General features: G+C 32.5%; 2 protein-coding genes across 2 annotated transcripts; both read right to left on the bottom strand.

The window, feature by feature from the left end:
- Positions 1-247: 247 nt before the first annotated feature.
- Positions 248-3,589, bottom strand: LOC105794959 (uncharacterized). Its single transcript, XM_012624371.2, has 3 exons — positions 3,014-3,589; positions 2,676-2,806; positions 248-1,420 (listed from the first exon to the last, which is right to left on the bottom strand). The coding sequence occupies exons 1-3, from the start codon at positions 3,230-3,232 to the stop codon at positions 616-618; spliced, it is 1,155 nt and encodes a 384-aa protein (XP_012479825.1). The 5' UTR covers positions 3,233-3,589; the 3' UTR covers positions 248-615.
- Positions 3,590-6,347: 2,758 nt separating this feature from the next.
- Positions 6,348-11,600, bottom strand: LOC105794957 (photosystem II stability/assembly factor HCF136, chloroplastic). The gene is made up of 9 exons (XM_012624369.2): positions 11,127-11,600; positions 10,806-11,041; positions 10,392-10,522; positions 9,881-10,013; positions 9,278-9,400; positions 8,582-8,656; positions 8,033-8,148; positions 6,788-6,872; positions 6,348-6,600 (listed from the first exon to the last, which is right to left on the bottom strand). Exons 1-8 carry the CDS (start codon positions 11,491-11,493, stop codon positions 6,806-6,808), a joined length of 1,248 nt encoding a protein of 415 aa, XP_012479823.1. The 5' UTR covers positions 11,494-11,600; the 3' UTR covers positions 6,348-6,600; positions 6,788-6,805.
- Between the last annotated feature and the right edge of the window lie 3,236 nt (positions 11,601-14,836).

The following is a 14,836-nucleotide window of genomic DNA, read 5'->3' as shown; positions in this document are numbered from 1 at the left end:
TTTAGCATGGATCAGTTTTTAACCACAAATAACCAAATAGCATCGTTGGTGTACTCCAAAGCAATTGTAAGTGATTTCAGGACAAACCCAAGTCTCTCACCGACACAGAACAAGGGAAACTGAGATATCGCGTAATGAAACAGAGCCAATCATTTGAGTTCACTTTAATCTATTTTATTATTTTATATACATAACCTGGTCCAATCATTACCGTTCTTTTTCAAGACCAAATATCAAAAAGCATGCATATGAATATTCATTATTTATTATTAAATTTTAATTTAACATAACACAATGATTGGAGAGTAAAATGTAAAATGGTCTAAAACATATCAGAGAAACAGAACTGGTTCAACCATTACCACCCTACAATGAAAAATGGGTCAAAAGTGGAGCAATATATTACACAAATTACATACATATATATATATAGTTCATATTAACTACGACAAGAGAAGCTGTTGTATCAATGGACTTCATTTTTTTTTCTTATTGTCCTTTTCTTGTATCTGTATAAACCCCTCGAAGAAGAACTAGCAATGGAGGCCTCATGAATTGCAGTCAAAATTTGGTATATGTAAATGGGGAACACAATGCAGGCGAGGGAAAAGGGAGCTAATCAAGTGCTGCTTTGTTTTTACGAGCAGATATTGGCTTTGGCAATCCATCAAAAATGGGTTTTGTAATGCTTACCGTTGAGAGTGCTTGTAGATCAGGCTTCAAATTCCATTTGGATGTTGGCCATAGGGATGATAGGCTACTACTGTCCTGGTCTTGTAAGCTCGACGTGCTTGATGACTTCCTCACTGCAGTAAATCCATCGACCACATAACCATCTCCGAGGCCTGTTGCTGTGGTGTTGAACCCAAATACTTCGGCATCGGCTCCTGGATTAGTGCGAGTTGCTGCCTTGGATCTCTGAGCCAAGCCTTTTGCCGTTATTGTTGAAAATCCTCCATTACTGGTGTTATCCTCTTTCAATATCTTTTCAGGAGCACGGGGATTAAAGTCAGCCTCGGATTTCTGCCGTCTTCTTATCAGTTTGTCATTTGATTTATCAGGGTCATCCTTGACTTCTGCAGCAGATATGATGTCTGCTGCAATTTCACCATTCTCGTCATAAAATCCGTTAGTCACGCTTCTACATTTCCGATGAAGCTTCAAAGGTGAATCAGAAGCAGAGGAGAGTTTAAGTGATGGACCATCCTCCAGATAATTACCTTCTCCTTTCCTGTATACAGCCATCTCAAAACCTTCAGATGCCACACTTTTTTCTGATGGTTTAAGGCCATAATAACCTTGTAATGAGCTCATTGCTGGAGAGACCCTTCGAGGAGGAGTCTTCAGTCTCAATGACTGGAATGAGCCACGCAAATCAGAAGGCAAATTTGGACCTGGGGACTGGTTGGCACTGCTTTGTCTGCAAAGAGTTGTCTGTCATAGTGAGCTTAATTGAGAAGAACAGATCAGAATTAAGAACCAAAGAGATCAGAGATGCATCTTGCAGGATTTCAGAGGTGATAGAAATTAGAAAGAACTTTAACAACTCATTGAAATATTGACTATCAAATTCTTAAGAACAACCGCCTTCTTGCATAACATTTCTTGTATGGCCTAAAGTGTTAAATCTAAAGGGTCATTACTATCTCAGAATCTTGTCCCCGGAAAAAAAATCATATCAAGCAAAGCAGCAACAAATGAAGATTCCTAGCATGCATTCAGCAAATCAACTGAAGAACTGCAGTTCGATTAATTTACACACGGGAAGCCAGCTTCCACTACAGGCCAGTAGTCAGCTGTAAGATAACTGTTGTCACAATCTCCTCCAACCACTTTGTAGCTCATGGCTATCTATGTTATGATTAGCATCATGTGAAAAATAATACCGTTTGATGCCATTTACCACTTCTAATAGTGAAAACTTTCAATGGTCATGGATGCTAGTAATAATGCCATCCAACACCAAACCACTTAAAACTCGATTTGAGATCAATTCTTGAAACGTAACAAATGGTTCCTCGCATAAGATAGCAAGTCATAGGCTTCAGAATATCTTCTCTCCAGAACTATATGCATCCTTAAGGGAAAGGAAACGCTGCTTAGATAAGGAATGTTCCAAAAAAGCAACTACTATGATATAATTAACACTTGAATGGTAATCTTTACATGCAAATTCCAGTTTGTTCAAACAAGACTGTTATGTTGGATGAGTAAGCATTCATTATCAGTCCTGATGTGAAGGTCAATAACTTCAAAACTTAAAGAACAAAAAAACATTGCTGGAATTAAAATATTAAATAAATCCTTGTAAAAGTTTGTTCTCAATGCATTAAGAATACAGCAAGAATGGCAATTTCTTAATGACCAAACTACAAAGATGTAATAAAGAGAAAGAACTTAGTTACGTTTAACATCAAGATGATTACTTAAGGATCTCACAACTTTGCTATAAGTATGATGAAACAAATAAAAAGTGCATCGATAGTCTGAAGAAGGCAAACCCAGAATTAACAACTCAAGTCATAATCATAAGAAGACACTATGAAGCTTAACACACGCAGGTGCCAATACGGAAATGTGTATAGTAACCATCTTAACGCTGAAGTTAAGGGAGTTTTAAGTAAATTATACGAGTGATAATAAAAATAGCATTAGCATTAAAGAAGATATAATACCCTGGCGTTTCGGAACCATTCGACAAGCAAGGTGATGGCGGATGCCGCCCTGGTAAAGGGATCTGAAGCGTCTTAAGAGCAAACATTTGAAGATCAGTAACCAGACCATTCATCTTTTTTATGTCTGCTACCTGATTATTTCAAACCCATAACAACAATTTGTCAATAACTCCAAAAAACCATAGACAATAATGGTATACTCCGGTAAATAATATAGATGTAAATTCTACGTTAACATTGGTCAATTTCCCCAACTAACTTCCCATATTATACAAGCATGTCCACTTGTAAGGAGGAAAAAAACCCTAACTTATTAAAAGAAGGATGAGTATAGTTACCTCAACACCATACTTGATTGCAACACCGGCAAGAGTATCGAACCGGGAAACCGGATGTTCGATAAAACCGGCACTGGGTAACGAAGAGGAGGGCAAGCTTTGATTCTTTTCATTCTCTGAAACACTGTAATCATTGGAAAATCTACTGTATTTATCATTCGTATAACAACTGTAGTCTCCATTCGCAATGCTATTCCGCCTCTCCCTTTCCATCTGCATAATCCCCCCAAAAATCCCCAATTTTTTACCCTAATTTCATCGATCCACTCTAATCGACCTTTGTTTCTTCTTCTTTTTTCCGATTCAATCGAAAATTAACAAGTCTAGAGTATCGAAAGAGAGAATCCAAATGAATTTTCCCCCGATCGAATTGAATCCAAATGGAATCGAAATGAATAAAAAGCAAAGCAACCAAAAAAACCCAAACTTTCGAAAGTAGTAAAAAGAGAACAAAATTGGGTTCAAATAAGGAAACGTAGATCTAAAGGGAAAGGAAGGATCGTGAAAAGGAAATGAAAGGGAACAATGGGTGAAAGATCAAAGATCCTCGCGTTCAATATTTTCTGCAAAAATAAAGAAATTAAAAGAGTTGTAATTACTGGCTGGCGTTATACGTGTTACTATAGGAATGCTCCCACTGTAACCTAGCCTCCCTTTTTGGCCAGCTTGGCTATCCCTTTTTGTCGGTCGGTAGTATTTTTTTTTTTCGTCGTCTTCTCTTATACTATTTTTTTCTCAACCGCACAAAAGTAAAAATAATAATAATAAATTAAATAATTTATTTTTTATAGTATATTTTTATCACGTTTCATGAAAACTTACTAGCTCTAATTTTATTTTATTTTATTTATCCATTCTGTTTTGGGTAATTATTTTCTCTAACTGTCAAAATCATTAAAATATTTGTCAAATAAGTTTACATAATTTTTAATTTAAAATTTAACTTTTGTATTTTATTTTCAAAAACGTAATATTTTTATTTTTAATTTTAGATATAATTGTTAACACAATTAAATTTATTGATTTGATATTTTAAATAAAAATATCGAGTTAATAGTCATCTAATTAAAATTATCACGTTGTAAAGAATATAAATTTAATAAAATAATTTTAATAATGTTAATATTTGGACTTACATTTTAATTGAAAAGTAAAGAGATTAAATTTATTAAAATGAAATTAAAATAACTAAATTTTAAATATACAAAAAAATACAGAAATTTAAAGTATATTTTAACATTTTTACTTTACTAATAGTAAATAAGATAATAATCTCTTCTATTATTATATTAAAGATAAATTATTTATCATTTAATGAATATCCAATGAATGACCAGAATTTTATTGGTAAAGAGAGTTTTAGAAGTTTTCCTGTTTGAGCCTCATTATGTTAGGGTATGAAAATTGATAATTTTTAGGACAGATGGTTGGGTACCAAAATAAGGGACTTTGATCTCTTGTTACTTGAACCCACCTCATAATTTTGAATTGATTAAAGTGTTTAAGATGACTAATGGGATTGTCGATTGAATCTTAACTCTACTGGCATGGGTATTGTTGTCTATTCCAAGAGGAAGTGAATTTGAGTGCGTTGAAGCTCATTATCCTCCTATTTATGGGTTGGGGAAGGGCTATAGTTAGTTCTAGGAATTGTATCAAAAAGAATAGATATGATCAGAACTTATAATGAAATTGTTAAAAGAAAATGTTGCAATAGTCAAATGACCAATGATCATTCCTGTGGCATTTGTGAGTATGAGGAACAAACATTCAAACAATAAGACGGGTGGTTGGTGTCTTCCCCCGGATGTTAGGTTAAAGTGAATGTGGATGGAGTAGTTGAGAGGACAACCGGCAAGGCTGCTATAAGTGGTGTTCTCAGGGACTCATATGACTTTTGGATTTTAGGATTTAACAGATGCATTGGGAGATCGTCAGCACTAGTGTCAGAGCTTTGGGCACTGGTTGAGGGTTTAGAAGAAGCTTGGCAACAGGGTTATAGGCTTGTCATTATTGAAAGTGATTGTATGGATGCGAGACAATTAGTCAAAGGAACAACGGACTTATTTAAAGGCTTGGATGTACTCGGATTCACCACAAAAGTAAATTGTTTTGCCCAACTTAAAGAAATTTTGATAACTACATCAACATTTCAAGAAAGACTTTGAAAGATGAAAATGTTTTTATTCTTCCAAATGTGCCGAATTAATCTTTTTATTTAAATATAAATTAAAGAAAAAGTGGTGAACAAGATAAATAAATAGGTAACTACTTATCATTAAATTTGTTAAGTTAATTGTATGTTTTTAAAAATAATTTGAAATAAAATGAAAATTACTATATTTAATTTTCATCCAAAACAATTCAAAAACACAAAATATTAAAATAGTAAATTAAAAATTAAAAATATCAACATATATTTCTACCAAACAACATAATTATATTTATCACTTAAATTTTGTTAATTAAATATAAATCAATAATTAAATAAATTATCTAACAACCAATAATGTTTTAACAGCATTTACATTTAGGGTTTGAAAGTCTTTCAACTTTTGACCTTTTATCTCAGTTTCCTAATCAGCTTTTTGTTGACTTTTTTTTCAAACAAATCCCAATGTTTTCACCAACTAGGAAAGTGGTCTCATGGTGGACAACGGAAACAAACGAAGGAAATTTTTTATTATTAAATGGTAAACATTAGAACACGACAACCAAGCTTAGAAATTAAAAAAAAAAAAAAATAGGACCAAAGGGTTGTTAGATGCTTAAGAAAATAAATATGATATTGTTCAGACTAAAAAAGAAAAAATTAAAGAACCAAATTGCCTTTTTTAGTCAAAGCAAGGACTAAACTAATGCGCCGATGGCAGTGTGTAGTCTGAAAACTTGCCACAATCATCGAAGAATATGAGAAGATTTTTACGTCTTAAAAAGATTTTTTTCTCTTAAAAATAAGCTCAAAATTTGAGAATAAAAATATTATAAAAATTCTTATAATAAGAATCCCGGTAAATTGATCAATTTTTACCATTAAAAATTGACCCTTAGTACATTAAAACATCATATACATGACATTTCATGTACCATTATTTAGTTGTTCCATTAAGCATTTTAGTTTTTAACAATACAAATAAATAAATTTTTATAGAAAAATTTAATTTACTTTTGATTTAATGTACAAGGACTAATTTGTTTATTTTTTAATAAATCGGGGTAAAATACGATCTAAGTCCTAATACATGAACCTCTATGGTACTTTTACTGTTAACAGTCATGTTATCTATACGAGTATGTTTAACTTTCTTATTAACTATTTCATGAATTTAGAGGATTATATCACAAACTGATATCCATGCACATATATGAATTTTCACTTTGACAGGTATAAACATTTTGTTTCTTTTCCATTTAGCAAAACATTTGCAGGAACCTAATGGAAGAGTAAAATATATAATCACATTGACCAAAAAGAAAATCAAAGGAATAACATAATCACATTAATGGAATTTTTTTCCCCTCTCAAATATCACCACCAGGAAAGTAGTTTACATCAGCTATACAAAATTGCAAGCATTGTCGGACATCTGCAGAAAATGAAATGCAAATACCATTAATTTTGATGCTAAATCCAAAGTTTACCATGAACTTGTGAATTTTTGTTTTCCAGGGGAAACACATTTAGTTGAGCTGTTAGAATATGTGATGCATAGACTGTGAAATGATAAAACAAAAATCATGTTTAAAATGTAAATAGAATTTGCAATTGATTACCATGAATGGATAATAGCTTTATCCAAGATACCGGAGCAAGACGCCGTCATTACCCAGCACAAATCCCTTCTTGTCATTAATAAACCTGCATATAAGATTTACATATTAATTGGACTGAAAGATATGAAACTTGAAAGATTTAAGGGAATAATACTGGCTTTGGACAATTGATGTTACTCTCTTTTTCAATTTTGTTGAGCATCCAACATAAAACCAACTGATCCCAACTTCAATATAAGACCATAGGAAATCTAATACTTAACAGATGTGGGCCTACTCGTGGACAACCTCACTAGGGGTCGTCAACCTCACATAGGGTTAGATAGGAAGAGCAACCAATAAAACTTGAGTTCTGAAACCTTGTTAAGCATTCAACTTAAATCTAACTGGTAATAGGTGAAGGGACCCAAATTTACCGTAAGATCAGGGCAAATCTAATACTTAACAAGACCACTTAAAAATTTTCTTTTCATGGTAATTCAGTTTGAAGACTATGAATCGAGGTAGGCATTTAATCTGTAAGCTTAATCTAAGAATAATGCTGATCAATGTTATTTGGACTCTTTATTTTTCATTAAAAAAAAACCAGTCCTACATATATTCGGACATGGGTATGGAGGTATGATCCTTCAAATATATGGAGAAACTAAGAGAAAGTTAAGCATACCAATGTAAGGTGCATAAAAATCCAAGTAAGATGTTTGGAAGTTAAAACTGGGTCAGATTTCCTAGGTTTTTAGCAATTATTTAACTCTAAAACGGTGAAAACCTATTTGGGTACCCCCAAAATTGAGAATTGATTATCTTTATCCTGATCCCCCCACATAAAGTTCTTTGCTTTGCCTCTGTTAAGGCATAAGCTGACTTTAGGTAAAGTTAGAAAGTAGGTTTACTTACATTTAAAAAAAAACACTGAAATAACCAACATAAGAGAAAACAGATGAGAAGGGCAAACTAGAGAAAATTCAAGCCTAGCTGATGAATTCCCAGTACTTTTGGCTTTGTTTATACAGGGAAGGTTTACTTTTCAGGAAGATATGCTAGACTTCATCAATGCCTCGCGCATGGTCATGGGATTAAGTTTACTAGGATAAATGAAGTTAAAAAGTGCCAACATTAACTACCAAAAGGATCATAGCAGATACTAATGATAAGGGCAATAGAAAGTTAACCGTGAAATGATGCACATTCAGAACAAAATAACAAAACCAAAGTAGTCAAGCTTTTAGTAAAGATTAGACTCACTTCACTGAGTATAGATTAGCAGCAATATTATCAGCTGCCTTGTCACGGGTCCAATTCTTCCCACCATTGGTAGTTCTCAACAAAACCCCACTGCCCCCTGCTGCCCAAGCCTCTTCCTGAGCAATCAAAATCCGGTTAGTATGCAGTAAAGAAGTGTGAAGGGTAAAAAGAAGAAGCTTATAACACTATAGAAAGCACCTTAAAAAAAAAATTGGTCACACCATGGGAACAATATTCCAGGACAATGATATTCATGTAATCTGCTAGATGGATATACAACATGATCCTATCATCTTGATATGCAGGTATCATGTGATAAACCAGTAATTTCATATCAATGGACAGGCCAGTATACCTGTGCACATATATGCATAATATATGCAAAATGTGATTTGCATAATATCCAATAAGCATGGGCATGTTTCTACATTAGATTTACATGAGTGACAGGAAACGGATGCAGCAATCACTCGTCCAGGTCTCCTTTGAAGTCATGCAGTAGAATTAGATAAAATACTGTTGCCAAATAGCTAATGATCTAAAAATTACCTCTGATCGATAGCCAACGTCAAGAATGCCAAAGCCACGACTTTGTACAGGAACTTCTTCAAAATCTTCAGATATCTGGAACATCAGAAATTAAAATGAACAAAGAAATCAGGAGAAGTAGGGATTGGTGGCAATTCAAAAACCCTAAACCAAAGAAGACGATAGGTGCTTGTTTTATGAAGGTATTCAGACTCTGTTACTAAGGGCGGTGCAAAAGTTAGCAAGCAATTACATTTGTGACAGAAAGTCATGGCGGTTCATTCTTTTGGTCCATCAGATTCGGTGGGATATTAAATCAGGCATTCAGCAGTTAGGAATTACATCCTTTAGGAAAAAAGCATGCTAGTTTTTTAAGTGTCTTTAATTAAAATTAATATGGAAAACATTCAATAATTACCAATGTTTTCCATTTTTCCCACTTCTGCATTCTTTCTAAGCCTAGTATAACGGTCAGAGTCGCATTTTAACATGGGAAATAGCTATTAAGAATGGAAATCTTGATTCTTATCTTCTTTTACTAGTTTAATTTTTCCCAGGTTTTCAGCCTTCTGGAAGTTGATAACTTTTTTTCATATAAAACTGCTTTTCCTAAGATAAATCGAGAAGTTCTTGTGAAATTGTATCTTATTATTACAGTTCTTCAGGATAATTTTAACTGTGTAAACTAAACAATGGGGGAAATATCACATTTCTTACCCCTGTGCCTTTGCTAAGAAAAAGCCCTCCTCCACGGACAAGAAGCCAAAGACCACCATCAGCCCTCCATCCCATGTTCTGTATTCTTCTTGCAATTGCTCTATTATGTGGTTGCCAGAATGGCTGAAAATGGTAGAATCAAGTGCTCATTAAGTATGCTGCATTTGCTTAATTAAAACTTGAGAATAATAATTAGCAGCAAGACACATCATTATTTACAAAACAGAGACCAAATTCTTCTGCTCCTAAAATGTTGTCCACTACCATGATCATGCAGATCATTAAGAATGAAAATACTTAAGTGCATGACGCCTCATATCTCATCAATGATGAATCAATACTAATGCATGAGGGACGAGTAAGATGACACAATGGTTTTTGTAATGTGCCTGATAACATAGAAAAGCATGACTGCTAGCAATATGTTTCAAGTTTAATAATATTGGTTATGAGGAAGCATTCTCCTATTACTTTTTTTTTTCTCTATGTAGCAATAATATTTTATGTTTCTTTGCATGCATATGTATAGCATGACCGTATAAAGATCTCAAAAGAGAGGCAAGTCCCATGAATCCTCTGTAAATAACCATGAAGGAGTTATACCTGTCCAGGCTCCCATGTAAGATAAAAGTTACCACGGCTTGAGACAGCCACATATCGTCCATCCGGAGAGCGGTTCACAGTGTTAAAAGTTCCGGTGTAATAACTTGCCCCACTAATACCACTAGAAACTGTTCTGCAGAAGTAACGGAGCAGTGTAAGTATTCTCCCCTACATACAATTAATAATCTGATGGAAGTTCTTCTAGGAAAGAGCCTATTGCCTACTTAATTTCATGACAATCCAATTTGTTTAAGGCATGTTGACTTCCTGTAGTGCATTGCTTCTTTGGAATTCTAAAGGGGATATGATAATACTATCGTAAACTTGAATGAGCACATCAACATAAAAATGAACATGAAAGCAATGATCTTATTTATTTAATTTTTTACAAGAAATATATATTTTTTCAAAACCTAGCTTCTCTTCCACTGGTTCATACCATAAAGTCCTCTACAATAAAGCTTATCTGAAACAGCATTGCACTTAAACTTCTTTTTAAATAGATACACACCTATTCAGAGTAGCTGAGACGGTCTCTTGAACAGCAGCTCTCCAGTTATAGCCCCTGTTTGATGTAACATATATTGCTCCTTGGTCAGTCACCATTTCTGCACTCTTTTCACCAGTTGCTTTTATATATACCTGCAAGAACCCAGATCATTTAACTCAGTCATTTAAATCACTGATCTTTTGAATAGCCATATATATTCCCACGCATGCACACTCAAGAGTTCAATCTTCAAATCCTAGCAAATAGATTGAAAATAACAGTCTCAGCTGAAAAATCATGACATTGATATGTAACGACTGCTGACAGCCTGATAACAAAGTACCCATTACTTGAAATGCATAATATGGGGCAAAACAAGTTTAAGTTAAGGCCATAAATGGCTGGTACAATGATGTAAAGAGACAGAGAGCTGACCATATCACCAGGAAGTTGAGCACTTAATGGAATTCTTTCCCAGCTTTCTCCAGCATCTGAAGTGTATAACAAAATTGCAGGTTTACCAACAATCCAACCTTCTTTGCCTTTGAAGCTAATAGAGTTAAACCTATAGTTGAAATCTTCATCCTCAGCTGAAGGAATTGAACGTTGAGTCCATGTATTTCCCCCATCTTTTGTCTCCAAAATAGTCTGCCTCGTCCCCAGCAAAAATCCTATATACATATATAAAATAAATAAAATAAAACCCATAATAGGAAATTAAATATGCAGTGAAAAAAGAAAGAAGAGAGACCAGACCATGGTTTAAGTCATCAGGGACAAAGGCGATGTCTAGAAGGACAACACCGGGATCGATGGGAAGGTAGACTCTTTCCCATTCCGACAAAACTTCCTCGGACTTAGCTGGCAATGGGAGAGACGAGAGAGTTGCGAGGGACAGAGAAATCGACGCCGTTTGGGAAATGATTTGTCTCCGGTTGACGAGTGACGGCGGCGAAGAAGAAGAAGAAGGGGAAGAAGGGTGGTGGAGAGAAGCTTTGGAGATGAAACGGGAGTGGGGTAGCGATAAGGGGCGGTGGAGAAGGCGAGGAGGGAAGAGAGAAGTTAAGGAAGGTATAAGGTTGGAGCAATCAGTGGCTTGAAGATTGGGCGTCATCATCGCCATTGTTAATTCAGTGTTGCAGCTCTCTTTCTCTTGGCTTAGCTTTTTTCTTTTTTGTTGGTTTTTTCTTATCCGAATGGTGGTATCAACGGCTACGCGGGCAGTTTCGAGCGTCAAAATCTTTAATGGATAATATATGCTAATTAAGATCCTTTGCCATCTGGGCTTAGCCTGCGCCGTTGGTCCACCCCATCTCTAATTTCTTTTTTTATTATTTACTTTGGATAATAATAAATATTAAATCTAAATGAAATATTTTCATAAATTTAGTATCCATTTATTTATTTATTTTATCATTAAAATAATTAATCTAATATGTTTATTAAAAAAAACCTATTACGCTTATAAAAAATGGATTTAAATACAAATAAGGCTTAAAATGAGGCTTAGGAAGCAATTTTACCCGCATTACAGTGCCTTTAAATGGCCTTTTAACCCCAATCTCACCACACACCTTTTCCCACTTTTGCCAATGTTCATTTTTTATTCCTTTTTCTTTTGCAAGTGTAAATAGTAACAAACCCTTTATATTTTTGGGTTATTTAATAAACATATTCTTTTAATTAATTAATTTTATTATTGTATAATAAATAAATAAATAATTTTTAAAAATATTGTAAGATAATATGTATTAATATTTTAATTGAGTAAAAACATAATATTTTTAATATTATAATTTTGTAATATCATTCAAATATATATAAATATTTTTATGTACTGCCCTTCATTTTAAAATTTTAAATTATTTACTTTTATTTTATTAATATAATTATAATATATAAAATTTTAATTACTACTAAAAATAAAAATGATTTTGTTATATAGTATATTGATACAAATAGAATTGTATAATCTTCGCTACACATTATGTCTATAAAGGTCATTTTTATTTTTACCTCACCGCTATAGTTACATTTAAATCCAAACACATATCTCACCATTAATTTTAATATTACCGCTACAATATTCAATCTCATAACTACAGTAACTAATTTTACCACTACTGTTATTTTTAATCTCACCAAAAACAAACTAACTGTTTATCTAAATGGATCATTAGGTTCCAACAAGCTTAATAGCTAGCTCAAGCTTTTTAAGGCTTAAAAGTTCTCCAAAAAAGTTTTAAGCCTAGACTCGTTTAAAAAAGATTGTTTTATTATTAAAAATATATAGTATTAAAGATATACCTTTTATATCAATACTCTATATATTTATTTATAAATAAATTTAAATTTAAAAATATTGTTTAAATTTAGTTCGATCAAACTGAAACAAAAAAATCATTATCCAAGCTCGACCTATCGGGTTGATAGTAAAAACATTAAGTAATTAGATAAAATAACTTGTTATTCAAATAAGAGTCAAAATTTCACCTACAAATAACTATTACTTAAATGCTTCATTACCTTTGACATAATATTTCACAATGGTAAACAACATTCACAATTATGCAAATAATGGTAAAAGTATTGAATATCAAATAGTAATAACTAAACATCTCGAATAATAATGAAAACCTTTTTTTTTTTTTTTGCGATGGAAACAAAACCAATTAAATAAGGTTAAATATTAGTTTTAATTGATATATAATTGTAACACTAATTGCAACCCTAAATCATACATTTTAATTACACTAATTAGCATAAAATAATATTTCTTGTTTGAACTATGAATGTAATGACTTAATTTTTAGTGGTATTAGAAATTACGATTTTGAGACCTCGTTCAGTAAACCGAGTCCGTAAATATTAAATAATTATATTTACGGAGTTATTATATAGGTGAATTAAATTTTGGATGGTCAATTTGGCCGAAATTGTGATTAATTAGGACCCAAGGATTAAATTGTAAAGTACAATCGCTATAGATTTTTAATTGGAAAATTATTTGATGACTTAAATTGCAATTAACAAAATGTCCAAAATAGCAATTAGACCATGCTCAAATATGACTTATTGGACGGGATTAAATAATAAAATTTAAGGTTAATTATAATTTAAGCATTATTAATTAAAATTAATCAAAAATTAAATCAAGTATAAATACGTGAATTCGGTGGAAAGAAAGAGAAAATAAATCACCTTTCTTCTTCACCAAAACTGACCACCATTGTTGAACTTGAAAAACCTCTCAAGCTTGAAACATTCGACCATAAATTGGTAAGTTCATTTAGGTCCTTTTCTGGTAATTTTTGCAGACTTGAGGTCATGGGAGCTTGATTTAGCTAGCTCATGTACCAAATTGCGAAACTATTGAAGTTTTAGAAAGTTACCATTGTTTAAAATTAGATGAAATTAGTGTGAAATTGCTAAAAATTAAGGTTGGATAAAAAAGGACTAAATTGTAAAGCTTAATTGTGAGTTTTGTGCATTAGGGACAAAATTGAATAAAATGTAAAATTTTAATGGAATTTCAGTAGTAATAGGAAATATGAGGTCCCAAATGAATAATTGTGAAATCGGATTTCAATTTGAAGCCTTAGATTGAAAGTTTTGTTTATCCTGGATTTTAGGACTAAATTGAATAAATTGTAAAATATGTTTGATTTTGTAATTGATTTCAATTTGAACTAAATTTGATAGTAGTATGTGGTTATGGTCTTATTTAGCTAACGTTGACACGAAATAGTCAAGAGGGAAAGGAAATTCGAAAGTTGTCGACGAGTAGCTTGAAAATTCGATTTGTATTTCTATAATTCAAGAACCACTTATTTTCTGCATGTGCATGTCATTGTGCATTATATGGTGTTGAGGTGAGTTGTTATTGGATTATTTAATTGAATTGCTATGATTTAGATTGAATATTGAGATAGAGACTAAATTGAATAGAATAGAAAGTTATATGAATTGATTTATATGTGATAATTGGCAGGAAATTGAGTTTAAATATGTTGTTTATATGAGGATTTGACAATTTGATGGTTTATTTGACTATGATTAAATATTATTTGAACTTTATATAATGAATTGTAAATTTTGTTACTCTATTAGCTATTTGAATCGAGTTGGATATAGTTGGCATGTTATAGGGTTATGATATTGATTGAAAATTATCGTTGCCAAGCAATTAAGGGTGACAGATCCTTATCCGTTTTGAGTTCATGTCTAGTTAATAGGGTTATAAACATGAGAATTGATAAATGACATTGAAATCCAGTATATGACAATATGCGAAATAAATCAAAAACAAACCCCAAGGCCCGATTGAACATGAATGAGCTGTTGGGCTCGTAAATGAATGAAATGATCAGATGAAATTTTAGCATAACTATAGGTAAGAAAATTGATGATTGTATATGATTATGAAAGGTATGTTAGATACTTATGTATTGAATGGAAAAATGAAA

The sequence above is a fragment of the Gossypium raimondii genome, chromosome 3, assembly GCF_025698545.1.
Source record: "Gossypium raimondii isolate GPD5lz chromosome 3, ASM2569854v1, whole genome shotgun sequence".
NCBI lineage: Eukaryota > Viridiplantae > Streptophyta > Magnoliopsida > Malvales > Malvaceae > Gossypium > Gossypium raimondii.
The sequence above is the reverse complement of the archived record's forward strand: the minus strand, read 5'-3'. Positions and strand labels throughout refer to the sequence as shown.